This window comes from Apteryx rowi, unplaced genomic scaffold, assembly GCF_003343035.1.
Source record: "Apteryx rowi isolate R43461 unplaced genomic scaffold, aptRow1 scaffold_467, whole genome shotgun sequence".
Lineage (NCBI taxonomy): Eukaryota > Metazoa > Chordata > Aves > Apterygiformes > Apterygidae > Apteryx > Apteryx rowi.
Window position 1 is genome coordinate 661333 of NW_020450724.1, and position 24027 is coordinate 685359.

Consider the following 24027-nt stretch of genomic DNA (forward strand, 5'->3'; position numbering starts at 1 on the left):
CAGGTTGCTGCAGGCAATATGCAGGAGCATGTCATTATGCTCACTTTTAAGTATTTAATCAATACGCTGAAAGAGAAATATTGTCAAAGCTGACCTGAAAGTTTCAAAACATTTCAAAATAGATTTTTAAAATGCATTAACATTTTTATTAAAAATAAAATGTATTAAACATGGCTTTACTATGTTATTTACTCACTTATTTTTTGTTTTTTTAAAATTGAAGCACATACAACTGTTTTCTGTGTCTTGATAGCCCTTGCCAGTTTTACCTTACTTAATGAAACACTGCGTTCACAGAAAGCCACAGCATTGGGAATACCCAAAGTTATTTTGATAGCTAGTTTCTTGCCAGGCCTTAACCCATATCCCTCTCAAAATGACACTGATGTTTCTTTTATGTTATTATATTTGTCAGAAGCTACCCATGCAAAACAAAAGCATTAGAAGGATTAATTGTGAAGTGGGCATTATTAACATATCTTAACTGTGCAAAACTGTAGGAAGCCCTTGCGAAGGAACCGTATGTATCTTTATGTACCTTACGTAACTTACCCATAAAGATGACCTCTTCCCTCAATCAATCCGTTTGACCCACCTAATGCTAAAATCTTTCCAGGATTTGCTTTTTGGATTTCAGTAYTTCAGCTTTCCGGTCCAGTCATGATACACTGAACATTTCATTTTAATGCTGGAGTATTTGTTCAAGTCCGTAGATTTTGCATTTTTAATCTTCCTTAGAACAGTGGTGAATAATGGCCCTTGGCAGGAGATAATGAAATTTTCTTAATTTATATTTTCAAGCAGAAGCTTCAATTGAAAATGGCATCCTATGGCCTGGAGACATAGCTCTAGTGCAAGTTTCAGGGGAGCTGTAATAATAATGCAGTGCCAGCGGTGACGGGGAATGATAGGACAGTGAAGAAGTAATTTAAGAAAGAAAAGAGAATGTACCAAAGCTTTATTGTAGCATATCTAAYGATCTGCTGAAGATTCCCAATAGCTTTTGGAGCATGACAGGAGAAACTAATGTTATCTTGCCAAAACAGAAGCCCCTGCTTAATCAGCAGAACAAGATTATTGATTAAAACACCTCACACAATAGATTACACATGGAATCTCATCTCCATACGTTGCACGTGGGAAAGTGCAATAATGAGCATAAGATAATAAGAAAAAGAGCTAAAGCAATTTGTTGGGAATTGTACAAGTCGAGATTAGAGTTGGAATGCAAACAAATTATCGTAGAAAGTACAGCTGTCCTTACCGCGGAGCGCAGAAGGGGGGTGTGCACGGGGAGAAGGATGCGCCGGGAGCAGCGTGCACTTGCTTACAGCACGACTGCGGGTTGCTTCACTTCCCATTTTTTCTGTGTTAATCTGATGTGTGAAAGGGCCATTCCTCATTTGCACAGTCTTCTTCCTGAAGTGAAAGGAGTTCAGACATTGTACTGTAACTGTTAATTAAACACTCCATTTGATTTTTAGATTACTAGATTCTAAGTGATGCTTTTGCATTATGAAAATGTAACCTTTCTTCATTCATGCTAAACTACTGAAGAAATGAGTGTTAGAGTACACAATTAGTCCTTGCATTTTGTGAGACTATAGTGGTACTTCCTCCGTTCCCCTTTGCAAAACTCTGGCTCTTATTAGCCCAGCAACATGAGTTATCATTATTCAGTGCTTCAGTTAGTCTTTTCCTAACTAAGGTTTCAAATTTAATTCATATACTACAATTTCTAAAACAACTCCTATTGAGTTTGTATAGAGTTCTTCGCAGATGAGGTTTATTGAATTAAATCTTCTCAATTTCCCAGACACTAAAGCTGGTTCATATCGTGCCTTCAATTGGAACAATTTTGGATAGACATACCAAGCTAACAGTATGTTGTGTAGAAAAAATAATATTGGTTAAAATGAATGAGGGACTTCAAGCTAATTGCCAGTTAATTTTTTTCTCTGATGACATCTAGGCCAATTTTTCAAATTGCCAAGAATTTTATTTCTATTATAAACTTATTTTGGAGAATCCCATGAAGTAATCACTTTCAGAAGGGGCTTGCACATTCCTGAAAGGACTGGAAGATGGGATGTGAGGRATTGAGTTGCACAGGTTGTAACAATATAATGTGATTCTTATTGGACATAGTGTTTCAAACCTGAAGATTTCTCAGAATTACGAAGTTCTGCTAGGGCAGTGATGAGGTGGCTTTGATATTCTGTAGCCATACATGGTAATCTACTGTTTTGTGCAGCTTTATAGAAGGTGGAGTATCTTTTGTCCAGTATACCAGAATTCAGTGTTTCTTATCTTAAAGATCGACTGAGACCTTTACCTGTTAGTAAAATGGTCTTTGCAGTCAGCAGCAGAACTGTGTGCCAATAACCGATACCAAAGTTATCATGCCTGGTTTTACAGAGGAAAAAAAAAAAAAAAACAGTGATGCTGCAGCCTGAAGACTTCCATTTATCTGGAGAACAAGTCATGGTAGAGTAAACTCCCAGAGTTGCTTGTCTCTCAACTACATCTACGAAATCCACTTCGTCTTCATCTCCTCTCTTAAACCAATGCATTGAGATTGACAGCTGCTGTAGTTGATACCATTTTTGTGAAGGTTTCACCAGAACTGGAATATGATCACTAACTAGGTAACAAATAGTTGTTTGAATGTGGATTTTTTGCRTATGAATATCTTAAAGAAGCGTCTTTAATTTGAAGTCTTAGAAGTGTATGAAAGTCAGAACCTTATAAGAAAATTATATGGGTTTTGTAAAATGCAGCCGGTGATGCCTTCTTAAATGTAAACCAATGATCTGAATGTGAAAAACTACAGCTTAAAGCACAAATCCTTCTGATCATTCAGTTGCCCAAGTAATTGTGTTTCTTGGGGGCGAGGGGGCACTTTGTTGCCCTGCTGTGTGCCGCAGCAGCGGGCACAGCCCCGTTCGATGCAACTGGGGCTTCCTGCCTTTTGGCCATAGGTGGGCAAAAGGTGACCGTATGCCCAGCAGGCGAAATCTTGCATAGAGAGGCTCTCAGAAGTTTTTAGAAACTCAACAACTTTCTGTAAATGACACTCAGTGCCTTAAGTTTGATACTAGTACTTACTGTACAAAGAAAAAAACTCCTRCATTTTTCAGAATTATTGTTATCCATCCTTTCCATCTAAGGTAGTGTGCAGTTTTTCTCAGTTTCCTGACTAACCGCAACATTATGAGTTTTTCATTGGGGGAAAATGAAAGAAAAGAGAGCAGCAGTGTCTCACAGGCGAGGAGCAAGAGTTTGTCTTTTCCATAAGGCTTACAAATACTGTTGGTAAAGCTTTTTTTTTAACACAGCTAAATATGACCTTCATCAATTTCATTCTCAAGCAATTCCTCCCAATACATATCCATTTTATTTTGTAACAAATCAATATTTCTCTCTTAATTGCCGCTCATTCAAGTGTAAAATGAAATTTTCATACAGCTCAAAGCTGTAGAAGCCATTTTACTGAATGATGCACTATGCAAAGTCTTATTGTAGGAATGATTTTTGCTTCAACATAAAGTTTGCACTAAAGAAACAAAAAGAAATTTAAAGAAACTAGTATATACACGCACTAGTACAATACATATAGATAATATATAAATATATATATAATTGCATATATATTACATATATAATCTTATACATAAATTATATATAGTATACTATAAATATATATAGTATAATATGTGCTCTCTGGAAGGCTCCCCTCCACAAGCAGCACCRAAGGGAGCTCTCCATCCCTCCAGCGTGTACAGAAACTCCTGGCTATCTCCAATTAGTTTTGCAATTATGAGACTAAAAGTGAAATAACTAGCCTTCTTAAAAAAAAAAAAAAGAATAAAAAGTCAGAAGAGTTTTTGTTCCTGGATTTACTTAGCAAGAGTGTCCCAACCAGTTCTATGCTAATTCAATTAGAATATTAAAAGGAAAGTGATTTGTCTCAATCGTCCTTGCTCTACCTTTTATGAGGTAGTGTGAATTATTCTCATACCTGTTTGCAATGTCCAGCTGTGGAAACTCGTTGATACATGATAGATTATTTAGCTTGGGATGTGGTATTCAGAGTGTGGGAAGTAGTAGGGCAATAGAGAAGCTGATGTACCGCGGGAGTCAAAGGCTAGGCTATTACTTAACTTCAGACTTCTGTTATTCAGTTTGCTGACAAATAAAACTCACCYCTGAGAAGATCAGCCAAGCTCCTTTTCTTTTAGTCACCAAACTCCCTGACCTTTTCTTTTTTTTTTCCTCCACTTCCTTCTAACTATTTTTTCTGTATTACATTTTGGCTGTCTCTTCACAGTTATGTGATAGTTTTTGCCTTTTTAAATTCCAATGTAATATTTCTTTTTTATTCTAGAAAACTGAATGGTGGTCCAAAATATCTGTTTATTATTAAAAAAACTTTAAAACTGTTAAATTTAGTAGACTCTAGTGGTTATTTATATATAAAGTTCATTTTATCAAAATGCATTGGTTTCTGTTGTTAAATGCATATGTTTCAGTATTTAGTCTAAAATATATTTTAATTAATTTTTTTGCAACTCTTCATTTTAACTGTTTTTCTTATTTCCTCAGAAGGTCATTCTTTCCCTCTTCCTGTAGCCTAACAGAGGAAGTTTAGAGTCCACCAATTGCTCCTAAAATAATTAAAATGGAAATGTTAATGCTCTTTGTCTACAGTAACTCTTCCAACCAAAATCATAGCTTCCTTGAATCGCAGCAAAAAGCTGTCTGAGATGTAAAACCATTCAGCAGTATGTATATCTCTAAAGAACTAAGGAATTGCTCACTTGTGTTATTGTACGTTATTCAAAACTGAGACCTTGCACATTTTTTCATCTTGCATCATCTTTGACTTTTGCTTTGATTCTGTTGTATAGTAGTATAGAGCCGGTAGATATTTGGGAACCGCTATCTCTATCAGTGGGAATGAGTAACATTTGAGGTAACATCGATTCCCAAATTTAGGAGTATAATGCYTGAACTGAGATACTGTCCCAAAGCTTTATTTATGGACTTTGAATGATCAAGTATTAATTAACTTTGTTGTCTTATGGATTGGACTGCCCAAGCGTGAAAAGAGTTAGCACTGTATTTACCACTTTAGTATTAACTTGCAAATTAAAATGTAATTTTAAATTAATTAGCCTGCTTTTTTTTCCCATTTCAGGTGCAACAACCGAACACAGTGTATAGTAGTAACTGGGTCAGATGTGTTTCCTGATCCTTGTCCTGGGACGTACAAATATCTAGAAGTTCAGTATGAATGTGTTCCTTACAGTAAGTATAATCTTTTTATTCTTGTTCACTTCCTCTGGCCTTCACAATTAGAGCAGGAGCGCTATTATTACATGGAAAAGGACCATATGTTTATGGCCCACCGAACCATTATGCATGCAGAGCATTTGCCGACTAGGGCCTCCAATTAGCTTCACCACGTGTGGAAGGAAGCCATGGGGCGATGCTGGCCARCTGTCTGTCTGTGTTCTTAAGTGTTTGGCTTTTAAGGCTACTGTTTTTCCAGAAAACAAACTCAAATTAGCTATTCAGTAGGCCAGCTAGAAATTTGTACTTTTGCCCAATACCAGTTGCTGACAAATTGGTTTGGCTCACAGATTTCTAAAGAAGGAATTGACTTCAATTTTAATCATGGTCTGCTTGAAAGGCTACCTGCTGTTGTGGTTGCTTTGGGTGCCCAGCAAAACCCACCACTGACACACTGAGGCAAATGCCTCTCTTGGTAGATTTTGTAAGACAGCTTTGTGCTTCCGGGGCACATTCACAAGTGAACACTGATTCAGAGTGAATAATTCATCAGTAAGTTACTAAAATCTGTTTCTTGAAAACAATGCGGAAAAGAGCGAGAAAGAAATGTTCACTTTTACTGTGAACAGAAAATGTGAATTGTGCCTTGAAATCAACTGCCAAAACAGATTTTTTTGTTGAAAGCAGAGTAAATACTGAAATCAATATTGAGAGCAAAAAAAATCAGAAGTTGTGCTATTTCAGCAGTTTTGTACAATATTCTTTCTAATGCCAGAATTCACTAGTCTTAGACATACTTCTTGTTTCCTTGCAGTAATTAATATTTTTTTCATTGACATGTGTGCATGTTCATAAACGTTCTGCAGATTCAACATTTTTAACTGGTTTTGCTTCCTTGTAAGGTCATTCTTTGCAGTGAATTCTCCCTCGTCCTGTAATTCAACAGAGAAATAGCTGTGTTTGCAGTGGAGTTTGAGCAGTGCACTGATTGTTCCCTTAAGTTATTATTAAGCGTGAATTTCTTGATCTGCAGTAATGCTTAACCAAAGTCACATTTTCTATTGGTACAGGAAACAAGCCAACTCTGAGATGCAAAAACACTGTGGTGACAGTCTATATCCAAAAAGGAAGGAAATGAGTTCTGGCATAAGCAAAGCCATGTCAAAACTGTCCATACTGGTTACTGCACATGATTTTAAAATTCAGGCTTCTTAAATCAGAATACTATTCTGTACTGTTTCACCACATTGAACGTTCACTGATGTTAAAGGCCAAACACAGATCATCTTTTTTTCTTCATTTCTGCTGTGTCATTGTGAAATGGATGCGTTCTGATTTTTTTTTTTCTGTACCATTTGTAGGATTGGAAGCCTACTGCATACAGTGATCCCTAGTACCATTCCTCCTGTGTGTAGTATCGGTGGCTTGTTATAACCATTCTTCTTATGCCACTTTTGAGGAGTGTTGTCTTACCCCAATCTAACCAAAATTATTTTGTTCCACAAAAATGACTTTTACTTTAGCATTATTTTTGTTCCCAAATCCTCAGAAAGAGGGCAGTGCATCTGATTCCAAACCATGARATCAGTCAAATGACAAGAGGTTACGTTTCCAGTTCCAGTAGGCTAGTCCATAGCGAGAAAGTGTAATGCAAATAATGTTCAAACATAATTTTTTATGTTGTTTTAGGAAGACAAGTGTGGATATATTCTACCGTTTGGGTATTCCTATCTACAGGCATCTTTTCTTTTCCAGTTTTCAGAAGTATAGTGCCACAGCGCGGCCTACCCTGTACTCTAACATGTAGTTATTCTACTTTTAAAATGTTTATTTTTATTTACTGACAATTGCATTGGCATGCCCCTTTTAATATATAATTCTGTGTCTGTCATAACTCAGGATTCTGGATACTTTTTGTCTTTGAAAATCTAAGTTTGGGAGTTTGTTAACTGCAGCATGTACAGTGATGACACTATGCCTAGTTCCAAAATTTTAAAAAGAATCTTCTGTCGTTACCAGCAATCATCAAAAAAGTTGCCAGTTAWAAAAGATGAGCTTTGAAGTTTGATTTCAAACCGCACTGTGCCTCAGCAGCCCTTTGGTTGTTGGCTGTGTTTTCTCCCTGTCCCCCAAAGCCTATCCTYGCATTTTTCCAAGTCTCTTGGTTGCTGCCTGATCAGTTCCAGTTATCAAGTCCAGTGTTTTCTCCCGTACATGTGCCAGTGCTCCATTGCCAGGCATGTGGAAAGGGCTGAAATCTTTAGGGTTGCAAACAGCAGCTGTTCCGGCATGAGAGACTGGTTAGGAAGGCAGGATGGGCTTTCGTGGGTCTAGGAAGGGAGGTGTTTAGTGCTCACAAGACTTTGAAACTAGAAACCAAAGTTCGGTTATAGTTCTTATTTTTCTGAACTTCATCTTTGGTTATGGCAGGACTGCAAAATTACTGTGTCTCRCTGCGACACCTTTCAGTCCATGGGAGACTACAAATAGCTCTAGTACCAGATTTTGTGATAAAAGTTGGGAGCTTTTATGCATTGGAGCTGGTGTGTCACCCTTGTACAAAATGCAGTTTATGATCTTCTCTATGTCTTGCTGGCCTCCAGAAATGCATAGCTGCCTTGATGATCACGCGTATTGATTGAGCTTCCTCTGGGTTCTGTATTCATTGCCCTCATAACAAAATGCTTAATAAAAAGCTTCCTGTGTTTGCATCTTAGAGTGTAGACCTATTGCTGATGTTTTTCTAATCTTCTTTAGTTGAAAAAAAATCTGTTGAGATACTCAGTTGGATCTCCAACAAAACTACAATTCTAAACAAATTTAATAGGCATTGCTTTGTCCTAAAATTAGAATGTTATTGATTAAATTACAAAGAAATTGAGAGAACCATACTTGACATTTCTCTCAATTATGCTGCACAGTGTACGYTGGCACTTTGACTGAGTAAGAAAAGTCAGCCCTTTTATTAATAAGCACATCAAAAGTACCATTTTATACATCAGTGCATTTTTATTTTAAGCCCTTTTTGGACTCAGGAATTCAATAGAAAACGTTTTAAAGTGTTTCATTCTCTCTCTCTGTATTGATTGGACTTTGCAGCATTTGTTTATTTCAATAAGCCCATCTGTCCCTGAAAACTGTGCAGCTTTACACAAATGCACTCAGAGCAGACATGCCACTAATGATTTTTGTTATCCCTGTCTTTTTCCCACTGTCCTATTCCTGATTCGAAGCAGGTATGATATCAATATTGCTCTTTGGCGAGGAATAAGCTCATGCATAATAGTTCACAGACAGAATCATCTGAAAGTCATTAACGCTGAATTGTGAAAACCTAGGAATCCACCTAAGACTGCATCTTCTGTTTACTCGGATAACTCAAGAATTACAAATTGCAAAAAAACAAGAATGTTTCCTGAAGATATATAAATGAACAAAGGCTAGGAAAACTACTGCTCATTTTGACAATATTAAGCGCCTCTCTTCCCCCTTCCCCCCCCTTAAGAGTTTTGGAGTTGTTTCCTAAAGAAACACTAGATTAGATCAGCCAATACCATTCTCACAAAATCATATGTAATTTTGTTAAATGAAGCTGAAAATCCAAAACTTCTTATGGAACATACAAATACATTTTTCTGGATAATACCGTAATACTGAAGATGTAATAGCTGTGCAGATAGTTTTGATACACTTCCTTGGTATCAGCAGATACTGTTATAAAGATTGGTACAACTGTCATTTTCCAGGTCATTTTATGAAACTAAGGGAACATACTTCAAAGGCTACTGAGTATGTGAAATAGGTTTTATTGCAAATAATTATTGGAAAGCTATTTACTAGCTAGACTTCAGCTATAACTCTTCCTGTAATTTGTTCCTTAAAACTTCCTTGGGGAAAAATTGCTATAGTAATATAACTTTGCTAATCGGGTTTGCTTCATGATTTTCCATGCATGGTGGTGGGATGGGTATTTGTTTTGAACACTTAGTATGACTGTCCTTGCATACTAGCTTGCTGTTTCGGGCTTAATCGGTGATGCTGGAGAATATCTAAAAGAACTAAATGTTAATTTTTTCCTCTCTTTTCTTCTTGCTTACTGTGCTTTTGCTTCCTCTTCCTAGATGTTTTTGCTTGTTCCTTCTAGTCTGATTTTGCAGTTATAGACTAAGAAGTGACAAAATTCTCAAGATTAACATTCAAGAAAACAAATAAAATAAAACCTAAGGAGAGCTAAAGGATGCAAACTGCTTTCTTTACAAGAAAGAAGAGCAGAGGAATGACTGGGGAAGAGATGGGGGGAAGGTTTCCAAAGCACACATACATACCTGTATAATTAATATACTGTATTTCGGATTTATAATTATCTAATTAATATACTATGTATATGTGTGTTAGCACATACATACTATATTAATGTGCCATTTTAAAAATCAACCTGACAGCATAATGCTTTGGGTTTGAGAAGAAGAAGAGTATATATACCATGCATTAGTAAAGTCATTCATTATTTATTCAGGTTCACTAAGTGAAACTACATGCCAACATATCTGTATTGCCTCCTTAATCTACTAAAATGATTGATCCATGTTCACTTATGTAACCTGAGAATCTCTCTCCTGCTAGGTTTTCCTGTTGTCTGTTTCTCTTTATCCAATATAGTGCAGTTCTTATTCTCCCTATATTTAGCGTCTGTTACTAATTTAATCTTTAGATTAATAGTCAATTTATGTTAATCTTCTTTCTTTTTTCCTTGCACTTTTTTATTTTTCTTCCGATGCTTAAAATAGAAGTGGAGCAAAAAGGTAAATAACGTATACAGTCCAAACCCCAGCTCCTTGTTATGTGCCTTATGGATGTTAACCTCTTCCCTTCCCTTCCCCACAACACTCTTATATTACGATAATCAGCAGGATCTCATAAATACACCTCATAAAGAAGTCGACTGTTTGCAATAAAGTGACTTGGCTGCTTAAAGTAGGTGGCGGGGGATAGTGTCTGAAATACTTGGGCTGGAGGGATGACTCCCTTGCTTTTTTCTCTCCCTCTCTCTTTGTCTTTCTTTCCCTCTCTTTCTCTCACCCTTGGGTAAATTCTCGTTAATAAAGTGTCATCTTGCCTGGCTTCCAGAACCCTCTCCATAGCATGCCATGGTTACAGGGTTTCCTGGTCTGTTTCATTCATTGCTTTGGTTGTGTTTTGTTTTCTCGGCTCCTAATTGCTTTCTCTATATACCTGATGATTTGTTTTGTTTCTTTATTTTTAAGCGAGGCACCTCCTTTTTCAGCCTCCCCACTTCTTAAAGTTCTAAACAAGTCGAAGTGATTTTTTTTCGGACTGAAATGACCTAGCGCACTGCTGCACACCAGTTAAAAGCTCTGGAGCGTTATTGCGTATTCATTAAAAGTCTTAAGATGAAAATGCAAGAGTAGCTCTACATTTTCAGCTGTCTGTGTATGCCATTGAGCCTTGGTCTGTACTAGTGAAAAATGTTCCCATCCACTTCCCATACTGGTACAGCAAGAACATGGTAACTTTAAGAAAAGTGGATGATAAAGGGTGATAACTGCATTAATTATAAAATAAGGTATAATCCAGTGCCAATTAAATTGATTTTTTTTCTTCCTGACACAGTCATTATGATTTACCTAGCTTTTTTTTTCTTTTTCTTTCTTTTGATTATGAGACAGTTGTAATTTGACGTAATTCTTGTCTTACTTCTCTCTGTGACTGTTAGTTTTTGTTTGCCCGGGGACGTTGAAAGCAATTGTGGACTCACCGTATTTATATGAAGCTGAACAAAAAGCAGGTGCTTGGTGCAAAGATCCTCTCCAGGCTGCAGATAAAATATACTTCATGCCGTGGACTCCGTACCGCACCGATACTTTGATAGAATATGCTTCTTTAGAGGACTTCCAAAATGGACGCCAGCAGACAACATATAAACTTCCAAATCGAGTGGATGGTACTGGATTTGTAGTGTATGACGGTGCTGTCTTTTTTAACAAAGAACGAACTAGGAACATAGTAAAATTTGACTTGAGGACTAGAATTAAGAGCGGAGAGGCCATTATCAATTACGCTAATTACCACGACACTTCTCCGTACCGATGGGGAGGAAAGACTGACATTGACTTGGCCGTTGATGAAAATGGCTTGTGGGTGATTTATGCCACGGAGCAAAACAACGGGATGATCGTCATTAGCCAGCTGAATCCCTACACCCTTCGCTTTGAAGCCACGTGGGAAACCACGTACGACAAACGGGCAGCGTCGAATGCTTTTATGATATGCGGAGTCCTCTACGTCGTCCGGTCGGTGTATCAAGACAACGAAAGCGAAACAGGCAGGAACGCCATCGACTACATCTACAACACCAGGCTGAGCAGGGGCGAGCACATCGACCTTCCCTTCCCCAACCAGTATCAGTACATTGCYGCAGTGGATTACAACCCCCGAGACAACCAGCTGTATGTGTGGAATAACAATTTCATTCTACGGTATTCTTTGGAGTTTGGCCCACCTGATCCTGCCCAAGGTAAGATGTTGGGTTTTCTCATTCGTAATCTCTGTGTACTTCCACTCAGATTGCTGTGCTAAGATGTCTCGGGTCTTAGACTTAGCTTTTGGCAGAAGGGCCAGGAGGGTTTCTCAGCATGATGCTGGGCAGCGCGGAGTTACGCTGGTGCAAGGCAAATTAACAGAAYCTGTGAAGAAAGAGAATTATTTGGTTTACAGGCTTGGATTTTTTTCCTTTTCTTATACAGGAATATAATATGTCTGTGTCTGAGAATGAGCTGGGGCATTATTTACTTTACACTAGCAGTCAGTTTAACTTTCTGTAGCTGAAGTAAGTTTTAGTTCATTCACGCTGAGCCGGAAACATGTTTGTGTTTGYTCCATGTTACCTGCCTTTTAAATTGATTACAACACATGTGCAGACCTTTTAACTTCATGGCGCCAGCAGCTGAGAGTGACGTGTGCTGGGAAGTCCCAGAGGAGGTGTATGGGGTTAATGTGCAATACCAAGGATAAATATTTTTTTGCAGCCTTATTTTCACAGTTTCTAATGTCTGGTTAGACAAGATTATCTCGCATCTTTGTAGCAGTTTTCTTGGTAAGTCCATTACAGTTGCAATTCATTTGATTTGAAGTTAGAACAACTACCTAGAAGGCAAGACACTAACTGCCAAAAGTGAACAGAAAAAAGCAGGCATTTAGGACTCAGATATCCCTAAAAGAATGACATGAATAGGCACAGCCAGATATTAGCACCTAAGGGAGAAAGTAAATTTTAAGAGAAATACTCTGTGACAGAGGAAGATGCATGCAAAAAAGAATAGAATTTTGATTAGCTGCTTTAGTAATGAAGGTAATACTTCACTTCTCTCTTCTAATTGGTATGCATGTTTAACAGACCTTTTTCTACTTCCAAAAGGTAGTAATAATGGCTTCTTAACATGAAAGGTAGCTATCCTGCTTCAGCTAAGCTGGTTCGTGCACAGCAGTACAAACTATGCAGTGTATACGCAGTTACATCAATACATTCTGGTATAGCTGTTGCTAGACATGCAAGTCTATACARTATACCAGAACAAGACAGTTTTAAGCTAATATATTAGTGCTCTCCAGAGCCAGGTGAGGATACACTAGGAAGCTTGCAGTGTTGCAGATCCAAGTATGGTCTCGAGGGCCACCTGGCCAGTCTTCCAGCAAGATCTGCTGGCTGCATAGGAAGCGAGCCCCTTCCCGAGGGAGGCTTTGGGACTGCTCTTAGCGTAGATGTACCCACCTATGTAATTAGAGAAAAACTTTATTGTTTTCATTTTCGTGCATTCTCATGCATGTCACTTGTCGTCTGGGTTAACTGAGGTGATGATGCAAATTCTCCAAAGCTTTAGAAGTAGGAGGAGAAGATGGAGGTGCAGGTTCTAAGTAGCTGTTGCCATTCAGACAACTGCCCTAGAGTTTGTTCCAGGTTGGTATCACRTTAATAAAAGCATACATCATAAATGTGGCAAAAGCTAATCTTTAAGTCACTTCAYTGGGGCAAAAATTGTTAAACAAGGTACAAAAGGGCTTTGCAGGGTCCTTCCTTGGCTTTAATAGACCCCAAGACCTTTCCTAATGTTTTTATTATGAGAGAGTCTGTAAGGTACTGAGTTACAGTACACATCATGGCCACATCCCACCTGGGGCCAGAAAGAGATTTGGGCGTCCACCAGCCCCCCTTGCTGCTCCTGGGTTTCCATGTGCAGAAGGCGGCACGTGAGGCAGCTGAGTGCAGCCGGAGCTGGACGAGCCGGGTCCGGGGCACAGTGCAGGGTGCTCGCCTCTCATCTAAGCGCTTCACCCRTTCACCCATGAAGATGCAGAAAGAATATTTTGTTGAGTGCTTTGTGGCTTTTAGTTCTACATGCATTATGGGCTCAATAAATACATTTTGCTCCTGACCCTTTTTAACTATAGAGGCTATAGAAAGACATTACGTTTATTTGAATATACGTGTGATGCATATATTCAGAAGAAGTATTTTTTCCTTCATAAAGCCAATACCCAGTAGTTTAATTTTGTGTGGATTTGTATATGGCAGATCTAAGAATATGTTTTAATTCATTTCCTCTTCAGCCTAAGCCAATTGCCTGTAGTTAAAGATATACCAAATTAAAGAAAAAATTATCTAATATGATTGTCCTTGAGATGTACTACTATAAAACCATAAAGAGATTCTGTACATTTCCTGACTCTGTATTTTATTTGTATTATATGTTCAGTTCCTCTTTGTTTCAAAATAAAATCTATATAAATTGAAGATCAATCCTTGCATTGTTGTGCAGTATAAGGTTCTGCATATGAAATACACATTTTGATTTTTTTATCTCATGTGGAGTTAGATCAAATTTTCTGCTCATACATATATTTGATGAAGGATATTTTTGTGTTTCTTTTGTTCTGATCTGTCGGGTCGACTCAGATTTCTTAACCATCTACTCAAAGACATAGGTGTTAGGATAACATTTTTTATGTCTGCTAGCATGAGAACCTTCTTTTTTGCTGTCTTTTGTGATGGTACTTTAATATCCAGTATTTAATGGTGTCACAAGGTCAGTGCCTCAAAATTGGAAGTCCTGGCCTTTCCTGTTCGAATGGATAACTTGGGGCCATCGTGGAAAACTCAGCTGTCTGTGTTCCTTCTGTTGYTGTGGGAGCAATAATGATATATAGACACTCGCTGATTTATTTTTTTCCCATCTATCTGTCTTGGCTACCAGTGCTTGTCTACGCCGTAACTTCTTACTATCAAGTGCTTCAAAAACAAGTTGTCTTCCCTTATAGAAAGACTTCTTTGTCACCTTTGAGTCACGCTGTTGACCTCGAACTCTTACTTTGCTCCCAAGGCCAAAATACTGGATTCATTTGTGACTCCAAATCTGCCTTTTTTCTTTCTGTTTTTTCTTTCAGTTTTAAATGTGCCCATTGAAACCTCTGAAATACCACTGTAATTAACCTAATGTTGACCTTGCATTTGCTGCAAACCTAAACTATCTCCCCCTATTGCAGCTGTGTATGTTACAGGCTCCCCATATCCTTATATTCTTAATCTTCAGAAAATGCTTCAGATTTCTAAAACTAAGGACGCTGCAGCCAAGCTACCCTTTTACCCTAGAAATTGGGTTTGCTGGCTCTTTCTGCCCTCAGGAATGCTCCGCCTTGACTTCATTCGTTATCTGTTGTTTTTTCTTCTCTGTTCTCATGGAACAGAGTACTGTATATATTACACTACATAGATCTATAAATGATATTCGGAGATATGGCTGACAAATACCGCTTAAATGTTACAGAACAGCACATTTTCTAAGGTTAAATGAAAAAATTATATTTAAAATTAAAAACCTTAAATTAGTAATAAAATGTATCAGGTCCTGCAAATAGCAGCTATTAAAAATTCAAAACAATTTTTTTTATATATGCTTGGTAAGTTTAATGGGTATGTCCCATACATTCTTTCTAAAGGGGTATTCAGGGGACCCGAAGAATCCTAGTTGGCAAAAGGAATTTTTAAAGGAATTTTAAATTAAAAAACTCAGGAAGACTGAAGGGAATTTTCTTCCTAAAAAGTGAATGAGTTATTACATTGTAAGGTTTCCTTGGTAACAAAAAGAAGATAAACCCTTTTGTTATGTTTTAGTGCGTTAGGGAAAGATTTCATCTGTACTTATTCCAATTTACACTAACTGTGAAAAGCTGTTCAAACTGGAGTTCAGTCTCCCCTTTTGTACCATGATACCCATCATTAAGTTTTATTGGATCACTGCAGGAAAATATGGATGTTGTGCGTGTGGACAGAGCAAAACCCTTGAGAGTACCATCACCGATGGCTTAAAATAGTAGAAAGCTAGTGCAGATAAATCTTTGCAACTCCCAAGAATCTACGATGAAGTCATGCAGCAAATTGTTAAGTAAATCAGCTCTTTGCTGTTATCTCGAATCTGCTATCCTACAGATTGATTAAAGAGTGGCTGTACAAATAAAGACAGCATAATGGGGACCAGATAGCACATTTCTTAATCATAGCTATTTTGCTAATTTTGTAGCATATTTATTACCATTTACAGGTATAAATTTAGAAATGGCTGTGTAAATATTTTGCTTTCAACTAAATGGGATTTGGCAGGGTCAATAGAATGCTGGCCAGAATAATAGCTGGAAACTATAGGTAATTAAGAAAGTCTTAGTGGCTTCCCCTTATGCACTGAAGCATAAAAACAGTTAGGCACATTAGCAGGAGTCAGCAGAAGGCAGGGAGATCCCGACTGCCATAGGTTTCTGATCCCCGTTGCTTTGCGTGCTAGCTCAGTGTGTGACACGTTTTGAAAAGGAAAGTGGGCGTCTGTATTCTCAGATGTCCAAATGCATTTAAATGTCTGACCTATAAAAACATACGTTTAACTAAAAAATCAATGCAACCAATTTCTAAAATCATCTAGAGATGAAATGAATGAAAAGGGAGATGAAAAKGGAACCATTAGAATTTCAGAAGTGATGCATCATCTAGGCATTTCAATAAGATTTTAGTATCTAACATCAGATTTTTTCTTAAGTATTTAATGCCTACTTAGAGTTGAAACCTGTTAGCAATCAATACCAAATAGCTTCAAAATTAATGCCTTCTCTAAATCTACTCTTCTCTGTCAGTTGGGGAAACAAAGTTACTATTCCCTGCTGTCCTGGGCAATTGTGTTATGTTTTTTTATAGACATCACACTGTTAAACAGGTGTTAAGTTTTACTCCAGTGGCATCTTCATTTTTAGAAACAGATAGTATGCATAACTATTTAAATCAGCTGGTAAGTAATGCATGAAACAAATGCAAATTAATTATCCTCTACTTCTGTCTTTGAATTTTCTTCCTGTTATTCTTTTCTTATTTTTTATTTTACAAAGACTGTCTGCAGCTGACAATGAAACAGACTTATTCTTAAAAATAAAAAAAAGAAGAAGAAGAAGAAGAAGAAAGGAAAGAAGGCAGCAGAAGTTTTATTTTTCTCCTTGGCATGACAAGCCCAGTCAAAAAGTCCAAAATAGAATCTCACATTGTAAAACCTGCTGTTTTGGAATTGGACAAAAATTACATATCTTCAGCCTTTTACAGTCTCATCCATGCTGCTTGGAGTGATAGGTTAATAACCCCTAAATGGAGATTGTTCTTCTTCTTAGTTGCAGCTTATTAATAATCACTGCCATTATCTTATATCTGTAAAGCACTGTGAAAGACAGTGTATGGGAGCCTGCAGATGCCATCACCCATGGCTTGCAGAACGAGAAACATCAGGTGGTGGCAGCTATCATGTGTCTGCTTAAAGCCCAGGACAATGACCTTGCAGATTAAGTTCCCCAATAGGTCATTAAAAACAAAATGATCTGCCTTTTAAATGCTAGATGTATTCCTAAAGTGGTGTGTTCGGTTGGGTCTTGTTTTTTCAACTTTCTCCTTTCCAAGACTTCCAGCGCTGCCTGACRTTCCATGGTGCATTCTTAAATATATGGAGTTCTCCATTTTTTATATGTAAAACAAGAGGAAATCTCTTAGAAATGTTCTGTATTCTTTTAGTTTTGTGAGAGAAGTGGTTTAAAGTGATTTTCCTAGAAGGTCTTCCTAAATAAGTTTCAAAAGTATGTATTACTGCTAAGCTATGTGGGTCATATTTGCAACATAGRTGATATGCTTTAGAATTCGTTTTAATGACTAGCATTAAAATTGGTGTACCTAAAGCTGCATAATGACAGCAGAATATCTTAGCTCAGGGTTCAGCACAAAATATGTCCTGAAAATGGTCACCTCACTGCTAAACTTCCGGCACTTGGTACGAGTTCCTACAGGGCTGTTTCACTCCTGAGGCAAAGGTAGCCTAAGCGCTACAGGACTGCGTACTGTTAGCAGTATTGCTAATACTGATTTCAGTGATTAAAATGTACTAACCTGCGCAGTGTGTTAGGGGATGATGGGAATAACTGGTCGTCGCCTGCCTCGTTCCCCTTCCCCCAGCAGCTCCTCTTGCCTGGGACCCGGTTGAGCAGCAGTTGCCTGACGCTGCTGCAAGCGATTGCGATGCTTTGGGCAAACATGAGTTGGGAAAGCGGTAGCAGGCCGGTTGCATTGTAATCAAAAGGAAATTACAGCAGTTGCCCAAGATGTCAGGCAAACACTTGCAGCACAGATACAAAGATTTGAACAGGTTTTCGCAGTAGCTGGCTACACAAGAAGTTCCTCACAATTACATGGGCTGTTTTCAAACAGCCAAGAATTAGACTGGACAGAAGACACTCTCTGAAGAAGTTTCTCACCTGTGAGCAAGAAAGGGTTAAAAAGAACATCTTTGCACATGCTCTTTAGAAATAGATTCTGATGTTCAAAAACTCCACTCTAAATTCATATAGAAACAACAACATAAACTGATGAAACTCGTAAAAAATTGTTATAACTGGGATATAATTAAAAGAGGATTTTGAAATAATAGTTGTTTATTTTCCAAACTACTGAAAGTTAATCTTATTCAAAACACAAACTTAAAAAACATCCGCTGGATGAAAGCTAGGCATCTTTTCTTTTGTTTTTGTCTGTAGCTTAATTTAAGAGCATACATTGTTCAGTAAGTCAGAGTTCAAGGGCCGAAGAGCAAAAAAAAMCCCACCTCACTTTATGCACTAAAGTTAATCCTAAAATTAGCTTCATTTATTTCTATATCAGGAAGGATATAAAAAGCAGACTTGATATGAGCTTATTTGTTCCCCAGCACAAGGATCTGTGCTTTTATGTGCCTATAAAACACTKTGAATGCTAATGAAGATTTGGAAATAATTAATGATAAGTATTTCAATTGCATTGCTCACTTGCATTGTTTCAACTGTTGCTCAATATACATTTCAAGGTGATGAACGGAAATTACAGAATATTATCTCCAGTAGTATTAACTAGTGTTATCTCTCTAACGCCCCAAAAAATTAAATAGCTGTGGGTGTAGCTCATCAGTTCCAACAGTTCATTTCCTCCGTGGGTCAGTGGAAAAACCAGTTGTGAGTCTCAGTCAGAAAAGATTTGGCCTAAACCAAGCCTAGTGTTTCATCAGCAATTAAACTGTGTGCTTGCCACTGGCTTGAATGAGTTGTATCTTCATACCTGCTTTATCAAAAAAGGATGTTAAAGCCTGAAATGTTCAAGCACTAAAACAGCACGTACCTGCTATGCTTCTCTTGTGTTTGGAGGTAATCAGGCATGCTACGAGCCTCTCAAGCAGAATGACTGCCGGGTAGGAAGATGTTATAGTAATTATTTTCCTGGAAGGTGTGTAGTGGGTGACTTGAAGTTTTGGGGTCTACTTTTTAAAATGGTCTAGTTAGTTACAGCCCACTACTTCTGCTGTTAAAGCTGAACTGTAATGTTTACGGCATGCTGATTCAAATGAGTCTGTCTATTGAGTTATTCTTTCTCCAGAAGTGATTAAGAAATCTTTAATTGCTTTAGGTTTGTTATGTACTGATAACTCACTAGTATTGCCTTTCAGCCTTCAGAAATGTAGCTATCAATTTTTATTATGGAAGAGATTGTTCAGAGAACATGTTGAAACATCATACTGGTATGAGCTGGGATTAAAAAAAAAAATTAAAACTCATTCAGTGTTATATCTTAAGCATCCAGTATAGCAATAAGAGTAATATTGAGATAAAGAAAAGGAGACACAAGAGAATCCTTTAAAAACACATAAATGACATTTAAAAAACTTTTTTTGATAATTCTGAAATCACTTACTTTATTATTACTCTAATTTTCTCTGTGCAGTGCCTACCACAGCAGTGACAATAACTTCTTCTGCAGAGCTATACAAAACCACRGTGTCCACCACTAGCACTACATCACAGAAAGGTCCTGTAAGCACAACATTAGCCGGAGGAACGAAGGAAGGAAGCAGAGGACCCAAGCCACCACCACCAGTTTCCACAACCAAAATTCCTCCTGTGACAAGTTTTTTCCCTTTGCCAGAGAGATTCTGTGAACCGACTGAGGCTAGGGGGATTAGCTGGCCTCAGACACAAAGAGGAATGATGGTTGAACGCCCTTGCCCCAAAGGAACACGAGGTATTGCCTTTAAAAATGTATCTTGATTTCAAGCAGATGTTTCAAAAGCAATGTGCAGCTCTCTCACGGTGAATTTTTTTAATCTCAAGCTGTCATATGATTTTTTTGTTGCTTGGAGAATGCAGTATCTACAGGCAGTGGTCAAGTTGCAGTCTATAAAAGACATTTGAGCGCGGGTGCAGAATTGCCTTGCACATACTCTTTGAGAATCCAGGTCAAATTTTAGGTCTTTGCTTGAGGATGGTTGTGAAATATGCTTACAGCTGCCTTTCTCGTTATGAGCTCCCCTCTGGATGAGCTCCAGAAAAAATCAAGGGCTTTTTGTTTGTTTGCAGAAAACGTCTGGTACTTTTCACTGACTTTTTTATTGCTGTTTGTAATCTACATTATTTTCTTAACGTTTTTGTCAATTATTGTCAACTACTTCCATTAGTGGTATTCAGAATTTAGCATCTGTTAGGAGTACATTGTAGCTGATTTCCTAAATGCATGCAGAAAAATGGTTTCAGTTTCACTGTAGCTTTCTACATCTGTTGTAGGAACGGCCTCGTATCTCTGTGTGGTTTTAACTGGAACGTGGAACCCCAAAGGCCCCGATCTCAGCAACTGCACCTCGCACTGGGTGAACCAGCTGGCGCAAAAGGTTGGTTGGAACCTTTTAATACGACATACACTGGTGATTAAGGATTTTAACTCTGAGCGTTAATAATTCAGTTTGTTTGTTGAAACCATCTCTATTACTGTACTCATTTAGAATAGAAGGTGTTACACATGCTTGGTGTGTAAAGCATTTATCAAAAGTTGGGTTCACGTGTGGGTTCTGGTAAGCTCTTGCCCTAAGTTCTTGTGCTGTATCTGTGCTCATGGAATTTCATCGCTATTTAAAGCAAAATAGCTTGCCTTGTGTTCAAAAAACAAAAGCTGTATTTGCTTAATGAATCAAATATTGTAAATCACACAGCAAGATGTGTGGTATAAAAGCAGTTTTTTAGTTAGGGAAAAATTATACTGTAATAAATAGATTTTTTATATGAGTGCATTAATAACAGTATGATTAGAGCACAGAGCCACTTTCTTTGTTTTCCCTCCCTACTGAGATTTACTAAGTTTATGAAAACTGGATAATTTGTTGTCAGTACCAGGCTACTTGACTTTCAAATGCTTCAAGCACTGATATGAACAAATAGATTTCTTAGTGTCTAATAATGGCAGTAAAATAAAAGTGAGGATGAAACAGAAGATCTAGCCCAAAAGTCCCAGTCTGATTTCTGGTTTTGATGGCTGTTAAGAACTGCTTTTGTGTGTCACGGATCTAAGAACCTTTAATCTTCTGAGATAAAGARAACATTATTGGTCTCAATTAGTTGCAGATTTGAATGTATGTGCAAATGGTTATTTCACCACAACAAAGGTGTACGGGGAATTGGAATTAGGAGCCGCAAGCAGAACAAGGGATCCTGCTGAGAAAATATAAATTGTCATTTCAGATCAGAAGTGGAGAAAATGCTGCTAGTCTGGCCAATGAACTGGCTAAACACACCAAAGGACCAGTGTTTGCCGGGGATGTCAGCTCCTCGGTGAGGCTGATGGAGCAGCTCGTGGACATTCTCGATGCTCAGCTGCAGGAACTGAGGCCCAGTGAGAAAGACTCTGCGGGAAGGAGTTATAACAAGGTACGCACCTCTGTTCCTCACCCCTGCTGGGATAACCATTGCCCTTGGGTTTTTTTCCTTTCAGAAATATTACTGCCAAATGCATACTTTGCTCCTGCGTGCTTTTAATTCTGGAATAAACATGTGAGAGGAAACAGCAGTAAATACGCAATAGAATGTTTAAATTCCCTTCTGTAGGTGATATGCTATAATTCACCATAGCTGACTTGTCCTAAAAACAGAATAGCTGTATGTCCCTTATCAGAATATGGAGTACATTATAACTCATGTGAGGGAAATGGGCACTAGCTCTCAGAAATTCCATAACAAATCAGTATTTTTGTCCAGTTTTTTTGTCCAGTGATCATTTTAATGATCAGCCTGAATATATAATAAAATCAGTGGAATTCTGCATAGGTGCAGGATTTTGTTTTGATCTGACTTCCTACAGAATAATAGCACTTTCTTAGCCTTTTTAAGATACAACATTAGTTAAAATTGGTATATTAAAAATCTGCCCCATGTTTGGAATTAGGAAACCTTATTTCGGAGAAAACTTATGTCTTAGTGTTTTACTTGCAAGTCACAAAAGTGATATCGTTCCTGTTTTTTTCAAAGGAAGTGCTATACTTCATGGTCTCTTCCTTGCCTCAGTTTAGTCAACAGGCTACAAATGAAACATTTTTCAGCCTACTTTAGAGAGATCCTTCTACTCCTTCAATATTTTGACAATAATTTTGTTTAAAATCCCTAGCTACCCTTAAAAGAGTTTGCCCAGAGACAAATCAGGTGCTCACACAGGATTTTTCTCCTTCRACCTTTTCACAGAAATCCCACTTTTTGGGCAAAGATATCTAGGCATCTGTATTAAGGTTTGGAAGAAAAGTTTCCTGTATGATGATTTTTTATGGTCATCATTGGACAGAAACTATATTAATGTCCAGACTCTTTATAGTTCAAGTTTGGGATTTGAAACACCAGACTAATTTTTGGATATTTCTGAAGCTTTCCAGAATGTGTCTAACTTCTGATTTTCTTTTTTCTTACTAAAAAGCTCCAAAAACGAGAGAAGACATGCAGGGCTTACCTTAAGGTATCTCTCCTGTGCTGTCACCCTGCTTTCTCCCTGCTTCAGCAACCTGCCACGCTTTATCATCTTGCTGCATGATCCTATGTATTTCAGTCTTTGATAAATGTGTATTGTGCCCCATATCAACTGTACAAATGTTGGCTTTGCACAGGTATAAAACTCTCAGAAAAGAAAAAGATCAAATTTTATACCTCTTTTACCTCCACTTTCTCAAAAGTATAAGAACAGAAATGGTTATTATCTGAATTGGAAGTAACATTTCTTTCCTTGTAATATGACTTTGGGTAGAGGAAAAAGCTGGCAACTGATCAGAAATTCCTTCACCTTGGTAGTTTTTTATATCAAAGACTGGTTAGACTAAATTTACTTGCATGAAAAATTTACATTATATAGCCTGCTTTGTTCCTTGTGCATTTTTATACCTAGTAAAATCACTCTTTCTTACAGTTTTAAGAGTTCTTACAAAGGCCAGATTCAGCAATTTCAGGATAAAATGTAAAGAAAAACATTTCTCCAACTTCACTAGAAAAATATATGCCAAGCAATATATGCTAATATATTGCCAATATATGCCAGTATATCCCACTAACCAGGCTATATGTTGCCTGATTTTCAGTTTCTTTCATCTTCTGCAGAATGATTGTCTGTAGTTGTCAGCTCCTACTCTGTGATACAATGCCAGTAATGCCACCCCAGTCCTGTTAAGAAGAGAGAAGAAGACCTAGAATAGATCAAGTCGGAGGCTCTTAAAAATTTTACTGCATATTTTTTCAAAGTTTCTTTTAAAACACTGGGTTTTACTTGTACCCTCTGAGATTAAATGTAAGAATGATTTTTAAAAAGAACTTGGAAATACTTTGCAACATAATAAAATAAGGCAGACTTACTGAAGAGACAGCTCTCTGTACAGTCCTTCTCTCTTTCATCCTGCAGCCTAGAAAAGGGATGGGAGATGACCAGTTACAGCAATAAATCAACAAAAAGAAACAAAGATCAGGAGAGAAATTCACTTCACAAATAATAATTTTAATAGTTTTTGATTAGAAAACATGATTTTTCATAATAAAGGGTAATCCAGCAGGTATTGTTGGAGTAAACTGAATTTTCATACTTTAATTTTTAGTAATAAATATTACTGTGTGAAGAACAGTAATTGAGTTGCCTAGACTGATGCGTTGCAGGGGCAGCGTGGTCTTTCCACCTTCCATGTCTCTTTTGTCTGAGGGGAGAGAATGCCTCAGAAGTATCATTGCACAGATGACCATTCTGATTCCAATGAAAAAGCCAGAGTTAGATTATTCCATAATAAATAAAAAGCATTTCATATTAATTAATGCATACCATCAGCCCTATGCAGA

General features: G+C 37.6%; 1 protein-coding gene across 1 annotated transcript in view; it reads left to right on the top strand.

Moving 5' to 3' along the window:
- ADGRL2 (adhesion G protein-coupled receptor L2) overlaps positions 1–24027 on the top strand; it is a 124965-nt gene that overhangs the window by 69367 nt on the left and 31571 nt on the right. Inside the window, exons 3-9 of the mRNA XM_026077908.1 lie at positions 5201–5310; positions 10083–10097; positions 11030–11830; positions 19631–19927; positions 20467–20570; positions 21415–21600; positions 22634–22672. Coding sequence (XP_025933693.1) covers positions 5201–5310; positions 10083–10097; positions 11030–11830; positions 19631–19927; positions 20467–20570; positions 21415–21600; positions 22634–22672 — 1552 coding nt within the window. The remainder of the gene's footprint in view (positions 1–5200; positions 5311–10082; positions 10098–11029; positions 11831–19630; positions 19928–20466; positions 20571–21414; positions 21601–22633; positions 22673–24027) is intronic.